General features: G+C 37.9%; 4 protein-coding genes across 4 annotated transcripts; all 4 read right to left on the reverse strand.

Annotated features, from left to right (window-relative positions):
- Nucleotides 1–334: 334 nt before the first annotated feature.
- LSM04_009749 (uncharacterized protein) lies at nt 335–4,729 on the reverse strand (the record flags this gene model as incomplete). Its single annotated transcript, XM_067336676.1, has 1 exon — nt 335–4,729. The coding sequence occupies one exon, from the start codon at nt 4,727–4,729 to the stop codon at nt 335–337; it is 4,395 nt and encodes a 1,464-aa protein (XP_067194818.1).
- A 2,164-nt stretch (nt 4,730–6,893) lies between these two features.
- On the reverse strand, nt 6,894–9,284 carry LSM04_006333 (uncharacterized protein; the record flags this gene model as incomplete). Its single annotated transcript, XM_067336687.1, has 1 exon — nt 6,894–9,284. One exon carries the CDS (start codon nt 9,282–9,284, stop codon nt 6,894–6,896), a length of 2,391 nt encoding a protein of 796 aa, XP_067194768.1.
- Nucleotides 9,285–10,789: 1,505 nt separating this feature from the next.
- On the reverse strand, nt 10,790–12,577 carry LSM04_008556 (uncharacterized protein; the record flags this gene model as incomplete). The annotated part of the gene is made up of 1 exon (XM_067336698.1): nt 10,790–12,577. One exon carries the CDS (start codon nt 12,575–12,577, stop codon nt 10,790–10,792), a length of 1,788 nt encoding a protein of 595 aa, XP_067194801.1.
- A 104-nt stretch (nt 12,578–12,681) lies between these two features.
- On the reverse strand, nt 12,682–13,265 carry LSM04_007424 (uncharacterized protein; the record flags this gene model as incomplete). The annotated part of the gene is made up of 2 exons (XM_067336709.1): nt 12,682–12,903; nt 13,257–13,265. The coding sequence occupies 2 exons, from the start codon at nt 13,263–13,265 to the stop codon at nt 12,682–12,684; spliced, it is 231 nt and encodes a 76-aa protein (XP_067194785.1).
- Between the last annotated feature and the right edge of the window lie 1,381 nt (nt 13,266–14,646).

Here is a 14,646-nt window from a genome sequence, read left to right on the forward strand (position 1 = left end):
ATAAATAAATAAATAAATAAATATATATATATATATATATATATATATATATATATATATATACATATATATATACATAGGAAGGTTTTAGATCAAAAAAAAGAAGAAAAGAAGTATAGGAGCAAACAATAAACAGAAACAACAAAAAAAAAAACAAGAAAAACGATATCATCTAGGCAAGAAAAAAGAAAGCTAAGTAAATAAATGTAGAAAAGAAAAAGAAAAAATAGCAATTGAGTGGAATAAATCACTCATATTACAGCACTATTAGTACAACGGTATACCTATAATATATATATATATATATATATGACATGGTGCATCCAGTCAAGTTTCATCTACTTGTGTCTTCTGAAAAGAGGATTGGTATTCCGCAGCGTGGACACTCATTCGATACCTGCAGCCATTCCTTAATATGATGAACGTGTCCACCGTGTCCACAGGAACGCAGCCAGAGATACATTCCCTCTACCACTTCCTCGCAAATCACACACGTCATAAGAGAGCTAGAGTGACAGCGACTACAACGGGCATTACGTGGGGGAACATCCCCAACAACAGCAGCAGTAACAGGGCCTTTTTCTCTTTCCTCCTTATCCATCATAGTACTCTCAATGGGAGTTCCCACCGCCATTGACCTGCAATCACATGAGGAAACAGAGGAAAAAGAAGAAGAAGAGGAAAAGGAATCGCCACCAAATGAACCACTTGATTCATCAACAGCACTTCTACGCATATCCTCATCCTCATCTTTCACGTTACTTAATAACATAGGAGGCAAGGTATGCGAAGTCGTAGATAGATTGTCTTTTGGAAGTCGTGGTACTAGTTCTGCCTTTTGGCATATACCACAGTAAATACAAGTGAATAGTTTTTGTGCAATATCATCGGCGCGTGGTAACCCTGGATTAGACTCTTCCATCACATCAGGAATAATAAGTAGTAGTTCATTTAGTGGAACATATAGTTTTCTCACGTATAATCGAGATACATACTGTTCTAACCATTGACGTGCACGAAATCTCCACTGACGTGGTGTACATTCAACCGCTTTTCCAGAACCCTTTTCTACTTTCTTTTTATCCTCATTATGATGATTTTTTATATTCTTCTTGTTATTGCCACTACTATTACAACTGCCACTATCACAAGAACCATTACTAGTCCAATTATTATTATTATTATTATTATTATTATTATTATCATTATTATTATTATTATTATTATTATTATTATTATTATTATTATTATTATTATTATCATTATCGCTACTAGTATTACCACTATTGTTCGGAAGACCTTGACATTCTGAAAGTAACGGACATGGGTAATGGTACATACCTACATGTCGTTGTTTCCACCATAAACAAAATAAAAGAAATAATACGGCACTGTATTGTACATCACCCACAAGAGATGCATAATCCAACTGACTACGAACAATTGATGTGATAAATGGAACATTATGGCTTCGAAAGGCTTGTGCTGCTGCCGACCATAAATGTCCACGAGGATCAACTGAACCCATCTCATTTCCATTATGATATCTTCTCTTACTACCACAGGAACTTCGATTCTCGTTAATAGAGTTAATAGTTTTTTCCCTTTGTACCTCTCGTTCACGTCTTTTACAGACCCTTGCATTATGCAACATCATTTTTGCAAAATATTTATCTATTTTATGCGTTTGTATTACTGTTAGCTTTTCAACAAGAGAAGTATTAGATGTATGACGTGCAGCTCTCATATGACGTGCTATTTCATACCCTACTTCCCACCCCATTGCGTAACACGCTAATGTTTCATGTTCTGATGATCGTTCTACATAAGCCCATCCACATACTTCATCTGAGAGAACAAAACGCTCTATTTCTGGACTAACACGTGATTTAGATCCCAACAATAGAGAAGCCTTTGCTGCAGTGTCTCTTTTTACAACATCAACATTATTTTTCACCTGCAAGTCATTCAAAGAAGAGGATACACTGGGATCTTTTCTTCCTGTCATAGTTGTATAGGGTGCCTTCTGCCTTAACGCATCATCTGATAGCGTTAATGAACTAGGACTATGAAGTCTTCTACTATCACTATGGGGAGAGACAAGACGCAGGACATCAGGGCGTTCTATAAAGTTCACATCCGCTGGTGCCGAGTACGCCCTAATATATGTTGTGGCGGGTGTGGCCTCAGGGCGTCGCTTTAATATTGCCCACGGCTTTTCCTCAAGACTTGATTCACTCTGCACATCGGAACCGCCTCTAAAGTCACGCGAATGCCGTTCAACCGCAATCGCATAAGAAGCGGCGACTCCAGAAGCTTCAACAGATCGTTCCTCTTGCTGCTGTTGTTGTTGTTGTTGTTGTTGTTGTTGAGCCACTCCCTCTATATGTTTACTTGTACTTTCCTCATTTCTTGCGAGTTCTTCAGACGCCATACCAGTCGTTGGTAGTGGTGAGACGAGAGAAAGCAACAAGGGAAATAGCAATTCAAATCGTTTACCACAAGTCGTACTACTTGACGGAGGAAGAGCTGAGGGAACAGCCATAGCAGAAGCAGAAATCACCGATGTTGGACTTGCAGTTGACTTATGAAAGGGTGTACTCTGCGGTGAAGTTTGTAGTAATGTGACTTGCAGAAGCGGTGATTGGTGTTTGTCAAACATTAATCCATCGCTAGGTGTAGCTCTGACAGGGTCACGGAGGTTTCTAGAGCCTATGGATGAGGCCATCACAGCAGTAGATGGAGAAGTGTTGTTTTCGCCTATTGCCATCTGCTCTAACATCTCCTGTTTCTCGGCATTTATGATCTTTGTGTAATACTCTCGCAGAAGTGAGGTTGTGTTGCGAATAACAAAACTACGACCAAAGAAGTCTGACACAACCGCTGCTGTTGGTAAGATGGCTCCAAGACCAAACACATCGGACTCATCCTTTGTCACCGTGTTATTATTATTATTATTATTATTATTATTATTATTATTATTATTATTATTATCAGTGTTTGCAATACTGCTCACAGGACGGCGAAAGAGGGTATCCTTGCTTGTAGTAGATTCATCCAGTAATGAGGTAAGTAGAATATCACCATCCTTAAAAACAGAAACAAGGGTTAATGGGTTTACCCAAACACAATCAGTAGGTTCCTGTAATGTACGTTCCCGCTGATCTGGTTTCCGCCCATTGTGAGCTCTCTTAACAGAGAAAATGGGAGTAAATCCATTTACAGCATCCCAAACACTAATTTCCTGTCCATTAGGGGCTGCTGTAGCAAACCACAACTGTGATGAAATGGCATCAATTTTGATATCACTAGTATCAACAGAACTTTCACCGCCTATTTTTAATGCTACTGCTGTTTGTGTATTTCCACAAGGTCGCCAACGTAAACGATTAAGCGAATCCACACTGTCAATATCAGGTAGTATTTCTTGCTTCACCACAGGTAAAGCATTAATATATGCGAAAAGTGTATTATTACCACCACTAATGCTACTAGTATTGTTATTGTTATTATTGTTGCCGTTAATACTCACATATTCTCTCTGTACCCCTAAACTTACTTCACCAAAGACACGAAAGAATTGCACACGGGAATCAGTCTTTGTCTTAGCTTTTCGATAACACACCGCAAGGAGATCACAAAAGGTTGGGTGAAACGCCACTGCGAGACATGGTCCTGTCATATCTACACTCCGTGGAACTTCTACATGTCGTCTATCATAGACAATCACTTTCCCAGCATTCGCCACCTCAACCGCAACAATAATGAGATTTGGATCCGACGGTGAAAAGGCGATTCCACGCGTTATAGAATGCTCATCATGGGCCGGAGGTCGAAGTCGCAGTTGCGGTGGATACACCTTATTCTCAATAACGGGAATATTCCAGAGTTCAAAGTGTGTGGCGTTAGAGGTAAGGGCGAGTGTGTACGGGTTATGTGGATCCCACGCAATCCGCTCCACCCGCAGATGTCCGGTATCTATCACAACTTCCACCATACTACACGGCCCCACAGCTCGTTGTACAAATCCCCTTGTATTTGTATTTGTGGTATTTGTATTGGTGGATGCAAAGAAGGGTGTGGATGGCATAGACGCCGCCCCAACAACAGCCGTAAATAATGATCCACTTCCTGCCGTTGTGGAGGATGAAAGACAACGCGCCCGTGCGTTATGGATCCACTGTTGAGTCATGTACTTTTTATCCTTTTCCACTAGAGTGTCAAAGAGAACAGTGATATTGCGGCCTAATTGCACAATAGCGAGTACCGCCTCAGTACTGCTGGGGTACCACGCAAGGGATTCCACCTTGGCGACATTTCCAAACATGCCGCATGATCGCAGGGCAAAGGAAACGGGTGTACGCAATAATGGTGGTGTAGTGTTTTCTTCAGCTGAATTATTATTATTATTATTATTATTATTATTATTATTATTATTATTATTATTATTATTATTATTATTATTATTATTATTATTATTATTAGTAAAGGGACGTGTTGTTTGTACAACTTCCACCACACGAACCACTTTAGTGTAGCCAATTGCTAACATGTTAAAATGAGGAAGAAAGTCTACGCAGAGGAGTCCATCCTCAAAGGTGAGTTTTTTCGTTGCTGTTGCTGTGGGTTGTAGAGATTTGTTTTTCTTTGGAAACACCGCAGCACTCTTAGATGATGGTAATGGCGATGTTGGAACACTTGGTGTGGGAAATGTATTTTGATCAGCCATATACACTACTGTTCCTCCTTTTTTCTTGTTTATTTCTTCTTATTTTTCTTGTTCTATTCTTCTCTTGTTTGTTCTGGGGAACTATCCCTAATAGATGCCCTTGATCCCCACCTCTCTCTCCCTCTCCCCCTTTTTGGCCTTGTCAGGGATATACCTTTTTTTTCCTGTATTATATTTTTGATTTCCAGCTATACATATATAAGGATTAACCCATAATGAGGGAAAGAAAAGAGAAAAAAAAGGGAAAAAGAGAACAGACATAAATATTTATATTGAAGCGAATAATGAAGTGATACAACAACTAGACACATACAAAAACCATATATATATATATGGAGAGAGAGAGATCAATCGTATATGCATCCGCATACAGAAAGGCATAAAATTCGGCTAATTAAATCAAAAAAAAGATAAAGTAAAAAGGAAAAACAATCATCATATTAAAGAACAGAAATGGAAAGAAGGGGGAAAACGACGTACTCACCCTCTTCTACTGGTGGTGTGTACGTTGAGTTTCACGCGGAATTCCCTATTCATCACGTATTGGTTACTCTCTTTCTCTTATTCACCCTTTTTGTTTTTTTTACTTCCACACGCTCATTGGACCGACACGTGTCACCTTCTTCTCTCAACGCGAAACATAGGAAAACGAAAAAAAAAGAAAAAAACAAACAGATAGAAACAGGAAATGGAAAAAGAAAGAGCGATATACCTACTGTAGCATATGGTCCATATATATATATATAGTGATGGACGAAAAAAAGGACGAAAAACATCAGTTAAAGAGAAAATTACCTTATGCCATGAAATGTACACCATTTAATGTACTACATCTCTACGCACATCTCTTCATTTTTTTTTGTATTATTCCTTAACGTCATCTTGAGATTTTTATCATGGGTAAAACACACATACAGATTTACTCACTCATGAAAACACACATGGGGAAATAGAAGTGGGTTAAAGGTGATACCCCAGATAATAATAATAACAACAATGATAACAACAACAATAATAGTAAAACAACAAACAAAAAAATAAAATAAAAGAGAAATATACAACAACAGCCAGAATTAGACAGTCAGATACACACACATACACATGCAAAGTAATAAAGGGGCGTGCCTACATATTTAGGCACATAAATAGACTTGTGTAATCCTATATAATTAAATGCCTTTCAGAGAGAGAGGGATGTCAAAGGGGTAAATATCATGGCTAAAGTGAGTTATCACGGCTCTTCTTCTCATTGACACACATTTCTGAGAGGTACAGAGAAAGGGGAAGAAAACCAAAAAACAAACGAACAAAAGCAAATAAAGCATTCGAGAAAAAACTAATACCACTGAGCAGTTCTTTTCTGTTTTCGCTTTGCCTCATCAAGAAAATTACACACCAAACAAAAGAAGAAGGAAAGAAGAAAGAAAGAAAAAGAAAGAAAAAAAAAAAAAAAGAAAAAAAAAAACACTCCAATCGCTTGGAGGATCACTAAAAACAAAAGAACACACACCCCTACAAACAAACAAACGAAAAAAAAAAGAAGTGAAATTGCAATCGGTGCAGTACAAAATGGAAAAACAGCAAAAAGAGTGAAAAAGAAAAAAAAAATCAACACCGACCACAATAGTCATAAAAAACAAAAAAAACAATGACTCGCAGTGGCTGAGAAACAGTTAGATACACAAAGAATTGACATAAATATGCACAGCTGAATCAGAAAAAAAACTACTACGACATGCACCTCGGTAATGATAGAGGCATACAAGAAAGAAATAGAAAAAAAAGTAAACACTTCAGAGAGAAATATAATCTTAGTAAGAATCTCAAAAACCAAAAAAAAAAAACATCATTAAAGAAAAACGAGAAAAGGGCAATAATAAAACCTAGCCCATCCACAATTTTAATATAGGTTAGACATGAAAGAGATTTTGGACACCCTTTGCAATATGAGGGATGTGAACCTTTATACTTATCCCTTACTGGTAACAAAGACACTGAATATTCCTTTTCTGTTTCACAAAATGTATTTATTGTATGATCGATAACAATAGATCGAATTACGAGACACCCAACAAGGAGGAATGAATCGTATTTAACCCTACAGAAAATAAAATAAAGAGAACAACAACAAGGGAAAAAAAAGAAAAGACTTCGATTTTATTCACTAAAATTGATAGTCTAATGGCAATTTGGCAAACGAATCTCTTCTTGTTTGTGTACGCCAAATTGGGAACATACTGTTGCCACCCCCGTTTACTGGTGGTAATAAAGGTCCGTCGTCTTTTTTCGTTTCACCTGAGCGATCGCCCTTTTCAACGGAAACTCCATTTTTTTGATCCTTCAATTCATCACGCCTCTGCGTCATGGGCCCCTTTTTTGCATCATTCATTCTGTGTTTCTCTACATTTGTCAATGGTGGAGGCGGGGATACATGCCGTTCTCCAGTATTCGAGGAAGAGTTCAGCGATGAGGGATCTTCCTTTTCATATATCTCCTTCTGCGCTGCCTTCTGTTGCTTAAGTCTATTTTGTTCTATTGGCTTTGGCCTCCGCAGTGCATTCGTTTCCTGTTCTCTTTCCTCCTCTATTGGTTTCTGTTTCTTCGGATTTGATGTCTTTGCCTTTTGTTCCTGTTTTGTGGCTGATGTTCCACGTGGGGGTTGTGGTGTATACATCAACGTGCTATGCAGCGCTCCCTCTGGGAGTTCTCTATTCATCCCGTTAGTTGTATCTTGTTTATTCCCACTCGTGTTCATATCCCTTTGCCCACTCATATTATTCGACTCCGAAGAAAGGTTTTGTCTAACTTGCGTAGAGTCATCCTGTGCCTCGGAGACGGCAAGTAAAATGTGTTTACGTGCCTTTTTGCCAAATTTACCGATACTCTCCCGTCCTTTCCTAACAAAATTCGGCAGCTGATGATGTGCACTCTTTGCTGTGGCATTTAATGTCTTTACCATTGCTGTTACCTGTTGAAGTTTCTCCCCTTTCGGGGGCGGGGTTTCCAATTGTTTTGGTCCACTTGATCGTTCGGCTTCTAAATTAGTTGGCGTAGATGTGATAGTGGATGGCTTCTTTGGATCGGACACTTGTTGTGGTCGTTGTGGTACATGTGCTGTTGGTTGGAAGGATTCGGCGGAGGGAACTTTCGCCCCTTGGATTCGAGGACAATTATTATTATTATTATTATTATTATTATTATTATTATTGCTATTATCGATCCGATCATCGGATCTTCGATTGGGAATGGATCGGGGTGGCTGAAATGCTGCCCCTGTTGACATACTGAATGAGTGGACGGAGTCAAACCGGTAGACAGAACCACCCGTTCGCTGCCATGGTGAGCGTTGCATATGCGAATCAGTGGCCACACCATCATGGCAAGCAGTAGCACTATGGGTATTATTATTATTATTATTATTATCATTATTATTATTATTATTTATATTAGGAGCCATGAATGATAGTGGCGGTGGTGGTGGGGCAAGCTCTGGAGATGAATTAGTGGTATTGGAAGCAGAATCACCACCAGCGTAATTGTAGCCTCCTCCTAAAAAGGAGTTATCATCAGAGTCATTCTCATTATAATAATTAGCCTGACTATCATTCGTATGAGGAATAAGTTGAATACGACTAAGATACCTTCCATCGTCTACCACGCTTCTACGATCATTATGATTCGCACGAAGTACACTATACTTGACAGTCTCCATAGCACGTTGCCGCCGAAGAAAAGCATCATCATCATCTTCCTCTTCTTCTTCTTCCTCATATTCTTCTTCTTCCTCGTCTTCCTCTTCCTCCTCTTCTTCGTCTTCTTCAGATAAAAGAATAGCATCCAAGGCTCGTGGTACAATACTCATTCTCATATGCCTTCGATGATATACCGCAGAGCTTGCAGGTTCCCCATACTCTCTATCCTCGTCCACACCCCCCACTTGCCGCGGACAATAGGAATACTCCATTCGAGCCTCACCAATCGTATACATGGAGTTTGCCTGAAATACACTATGTTGTCGTTCCACATCATCAGTGCCTCCGCCTCCTCCTATGCCCATCTCTTCCATTTCCCCACCTGTATAATGACCGTCACCCGTAACGGCTGGAAACGCCGTAAAACATAAACCATCCTGCTCATTCTGTTCATCATACAGTTCCTCCTGGCCAACATCTGTCACATAGTGATCTTTGCTTCCATTTCTTATCCCATCCCATATGTGTAGTTGTGACCAGTCTGGACTTCCCACACGCTTGAGATTTGAGAGAGAGTCTTCATACCATCGTCGATGTGCACCAGATTCCTGCATCCTCTCTCCATTATTTACACGAAGATGTAAGACGGGTGCATAACGCCACATGGGCAAGACACCACCGTAGTTCCCTGGATAATTACTATTTTGCATATTATTATGATTATTACAACCGCCACGACTATGAGAAGCAACTCCGTGGAGTGATGGTAATACGGCTGATCGCTGATAATACTGGGGTTGATAGGGCTGAGAACCACCGTTGCTATATGTGTTTGAGGATGGCCAAAAGTTGTTTTGATACATTGACTGCCTTTTTTTTTCTCTTTTCTTAATAATAATAATGATAATAATAATAATAATAATAATAATAATAATAATAATAATAATAGTATTAGTTCCTTCACTTCTTCTCAGGTGTTTGTACTATACAATCCCAAAACCTCTCTTTAATCTTTTCCCGTGATGTGTTTTTTTTTGTTTTTCTTTTTTCCTCCTAAACGCTTCCCTTTGTTATTAGGGGTGAGGCCAACGACAAAGTAGACCCGCTGTGTTCTTTCTTTTCGTTCTTCTTTAACGAAAAAAAAAAACACAAAAAAAAAATGAGGTGAGAAATAAAGATAATAAACAAACACAGACACACACACACAAAAAAAAAAAAATACTCTAGAATCCTACAAAAATGACACTAGTAGTGCCCCCGAGGTCAGAACAAAAGATACAGTGCCGCGATAGGGAGATTTACCCTTATCACTGTCTCTCTCCTTTACTTTCACCCTTTTTTTTTCACGACAACACTTTACTGCCCAAGCACAATGGGTTATAGACACATGAAAAAGAGATATAAATAACGTGGGTTTGGTGGGTAAACGACAGTATACGAAGAGAGGAAATCAAAAGAAGATACCTGGAAGAAAAATAATCATTCCTCTGTTTCCCCATATTCACTTCCTTCCCAACAGAAACCCAGATATATATATATATATATATAAGTATATGCACATACTTAAGATGAAAAATATAAACAATTACACTTGATTGTATTACTTTTCCCTAATTCCTTTTCCATCCCTCAGATTATTAATAACATTCACCGCCATCATCAATAACACATAAAAGTAAAAAACAAAAAGAAAGGAAAAAGGAAGAATGACTATCATTGATCGACAATAATTTCCCCTACCACCATATATATATATATATATATATATATATATATCCAGAGACTCGAAAACCATCGACTGATTTCCTCTCCAAGTTCATACACATACAATTTCTCCTTTTTATTTATTTTCTCACTGTTTATTTCTAATGGAGAGGTAAGAATGAAGAAAAGAGAAAAACCGACTAACCAACCAAACAAACAAAAAGATATAAGATATAAGAAATAATAACAACACCGGCCAATGGGTCACAAGGTGGATATGGAAGAAGAACATGTGAGTGAATGAATGAATGACTAGGAGTTAAAATAGCATCAATAGTAGCTGATTTACACCCAAAGTAAAACAAAACAAAAACAAAGAAACAAACAGAGAAATATAAAATCAAAGAGAGGAAGCGAAAATAAGAACAACGACCACAACAACAAGATAGATGGAGTGGACTCTCCGCCATAATTACTCCGATGAGTCCTAACAGAGAAACTTCAAAAAGACTCCAACGACACATACACACACAAAGGGTTTCCTCTTCCAATCCTCTTTCTTAACCCTGCACACACACATATATATATAAATAAGTAAATAAGTACTATAAATAAACAAAAAAAAATATATATATATATATATATATATATATATTGAATATGTTTACCGTCTACCGCCGCGTCGCAGTTTCTCCTGCGCCTCCTCTGCCTCCAGGGGCCGCAGGTCCGGGCTCGGCACAACCACCACATTCTCCAGTGCACTGCGGAACCAATCCGGCCCCACACGTTTACCGGCAACTCCGTAAAAACTACGCGGCGTGCGGGGGCGTCTTCTTCTTTTTTGGGCCTCAATGACAAGCGGCATTACCGCCGGGTACTGCAGTTGTCGGGGCCGATCACGATAGACCAGTTGATCCACCACGTTATGTACTTCGCCATTCAACGTCATTAACTCGCCTGCGCACTCATAACTTACTGTTGCCGCTACTGCAGCATGTTGTTTTGTTTGTTGTTGTAGCATATATTGGGCATAACGCGTCATAAGAATGGGAGTGGCGGCCCATGCCTCTAATTCTGCCCGGTTTTTATCATGTATGTGCTTCGGCGGGGCTTGGGGAATTGTCTGTACAGAGACAGAGGGACTGAACGATACAACCTCATCATCATGCTGGGCTTGTTTTTGTTGTTTTTGTTTTTCTGCACTCTCTGGTGGGGATTTAATTGTAGTTGTTTCCTGCGAAGATCTATCAACAGGTGTTGCATCGCCGTATCGCCCCATAATACACTCCCACAACTGAGAATCATTCAGAGACATACTAGTATCACCCTCATTTTTACCTTTACCTTGAGGATGATTCTTTTCTTCAGACACCTTGGATTCCCCATTCTCTGCGGGGACAGAAACGTTATGTGTGGCATTCGTCTCATTACGTTTTACGGGATGAAGGTTATGTACATCGTTTCTATTCCCCCCATTAACCGTTTGGGTTACAATCTCCTTATTCTTCTCTTTTTGCTGCCCTTCCCAGGCATCTCGCTTTGCCGCCTGCTGCTTGGCATCCACATGATGATAATGATGAATGCCATTACCGACGCGCTCCTGCAGTTGAACACTTCCATTCGCTTGTCGTGGGATTTCTCTGTTTGTGGGCAAAATTGGATTGGCGGCAGGTGCTGTCTTGGCGGTTTGCAGTACTTTTTCAATACTTCTCGGAGCTGCCGTACTGCCAGCATTCATCGTTGTTCCTCTCACTCGATCTATCGCCAATGCCCCTTCTCTTTTACCCTCCTCGGGCCTTTTTCCACGTACCGTGGTGGGTAATTGTCTCTGTTGTTGTAATGGCTGTTGTTGTATTTGTGTTTGTTTTAGAATATCTGAAGGGAGTGGCGGTACTTTGCGTACTGTCACACGTCTCCCCTGCGGCGTTCCGTCCAGTGTTGGAAATGTCTTATTCGCATTTCCCGCTGCGGCATCATTCTTCAATGTATACGGTTGAACTGGTTTGATGCCGTTAGCGATTCCATTCCGTGTGTTTCCCGTTGTATTATCAGTAGAGGGGTTTCTACTTCCCGCATACTGCTGTAATTTTTGTTGTTGTTGTTGTAATTGTTGAATATGCAGATTTGCTGGTTTAGTTGAGTTATTTGCATTAACGCCACTAGTGGGGTTGGTGGTTGTGGTTGTGATTGTGGGGTTATCACTGCCTCTTCTCACTGTCGTGGTTGGGGCTCTGCGGGTATCATTCTCTGACAGCATCTTATTATTGTTATCAGTATTATTGAGTTTATCAATAATATCTTTAACTTTGTTATTTTTATTATTATTCTTATTAACATTGTTTGCTTTGCTTGGTACAGACAGAGCCGTGTCTATGGCTTCAACATCTGCCAACATGCCGTAGCCATTGCCATAGCCAAAGGCAAACGGATCTTCCGTGGTGTAGAGGTTCATTCCGTGTTAACCTGGAATAATTACACTAGTAAATACAAATAATATTATCAATGATAATGATAATACTAATAAATAATTGGATTAGTATTTCTCAGTACAGAGAGTCAAAGGCCTGACTGTAACGTCCCTAGTCCTTCTTCCCCCTTTTTATTACTGGTACTATTATTATTATTATTATTATTATTATTATTATTATTATTATTATTATTATTATTATTATTATTATTATTATTATTAGTAGTAGTAGTAGTAGTAGTAGTAGTAGTAGTAGTAGTAGTAGTAGTAGTAGTATTTTTAATAGTACTACTGATATCACTCCACTCTTTCTTTCACTAAATGTAAAGAGGTGGCCGTGATGTAAATGAGGAATAAAAGAAAGAAATAACAATATCTACTTTATTTCGTTTGTTTTTTATTATTTCTAAAGTTATCTACCTTACTCTCGGTACTAATGCACTTTTTTTATAGTAGAAAGGAAGAGAGGGGCTGTTGGTCCTACCTTCACTTCTGTGTGTCCAGTTATTAAGCGATACAATGCGAGAAAAGAAAAGAAAAGATTATCACTTAAATCTCAACAATGAGAATAGAGAAAAGGATAGTCTAATGGAAACAGTTTGATAAGGAATATATATTATTTTTATATCCAAATAAAAAACGAAAAGGCAAAACACATCATAACTGCAACCATACAGTTATATTACAATACAATATGTATGCACAGAGAATATATATATATATATTGGCAGGAAGACAAAAAAAAAAAGATGAGAGGAGTCAATATAGGGAGGATAGAAAGCAAAAAAAAACCAAATCAAAATTTATCCAAATAAGGGTCGCCCAATCAGCTTGAAAGAGACGAAATATGCATAATAATAATAATAATAATAATAATAATAATAATAATAATAGTACTAATAATAAATAAATAAATATATGTATATATATATATATATATATATACATAGCAAAAAACAAAACAAAACCAAAAATAATACCCTTGCACAAATGCATTTTACAAACGCATATCTTCTTAACAATTATCACAGCAATAATTTCCTTCTCGTTCCTTCTACTTCTTGAGTCTATTTTTTTTTTGCATATATATAAAGGGATAAATATACATGCAGAAAAAAAAGAAGAAACAATACAGGTCATCACTGATCTTCCACAAAGTGATACCACTGAGAATAGAAAATAGTAAATGTTCACGCGTAGTACTGATAATAGTTAAAAGAAAAACAAAAAAAAAGAAGAAAGGAGAAAAAGAAAGATAAAAATAAACAGAGTAAGTAAAGTATGTCCAATCGTCATATACGTAGATACAGACACATACATATACAGAGATAGAGATACAGTTCTTCATACATAAAGTTCTCTTTTACCCCTTTTTTCTCCTTTCCTCATATCTCCATTTCTCGTCCTTTTTACCTATTTCTATTCTTACCCTAGCACTTTCTCTCTGTTTCTATCTGTGCGTATGGAAAATAGCCAGCAAATCATTATATTTACCTTGGATAGCAAATAAAATAGTAATACCAACCACCACTTATTCACATACATAGGCATATATATATATATATATATATATATATATATATATATAGAAAAAAGCCATAAAAGCTTTAGGGGAAAAAAAATAATAATAATATAAAGTATCGTCAGTGGCATTTCTTCAATAAAAGGAAACCTGCTGCTCTGCAGTGATATGAGGACTCCACGTTCTACTGAAGAGAGCATCGACAAGTCAAAACAACAACAACAACAACAAGAACAAAAAGCAAAGAAAGGAATAATGAAAGGTATTATTAAATCCAAAAAAATAAAAAATATAAAAAAAAAACAGAACAGAGGAAAAAGGAAGATAGTTTTTTTTTCATTTTTTTCTCACATATTTATAAAGATTGTCAATATGCAATAGTAGTGTCTTCTTATTTCTCTTCATAATGGTCTGTAATTTGTGCCGTACATCTCCCACTACGCAATAACTTCAATAAAATACTAAAGCAAGAGGATGTATGATGTATAATGAGAAATGAGAGAAGAGAATAGCAAAGAAAAAAAATAGACTA

The sequence above is a fragment of the Trypanosoma melophagium genome (genome assembly GCF_022059095.1).
Source record: "Trypanosoma melophagium isolate St. Kilda chromosome Unknown ctg10segment3, whole genome shotgun sequence".
NCBI lineage: Eukaryota > Euglenozoa > Kinetoplastea > Trypanosomatida > Trypanosomatidae > Trypanosoma > Trypanosoma melophagium.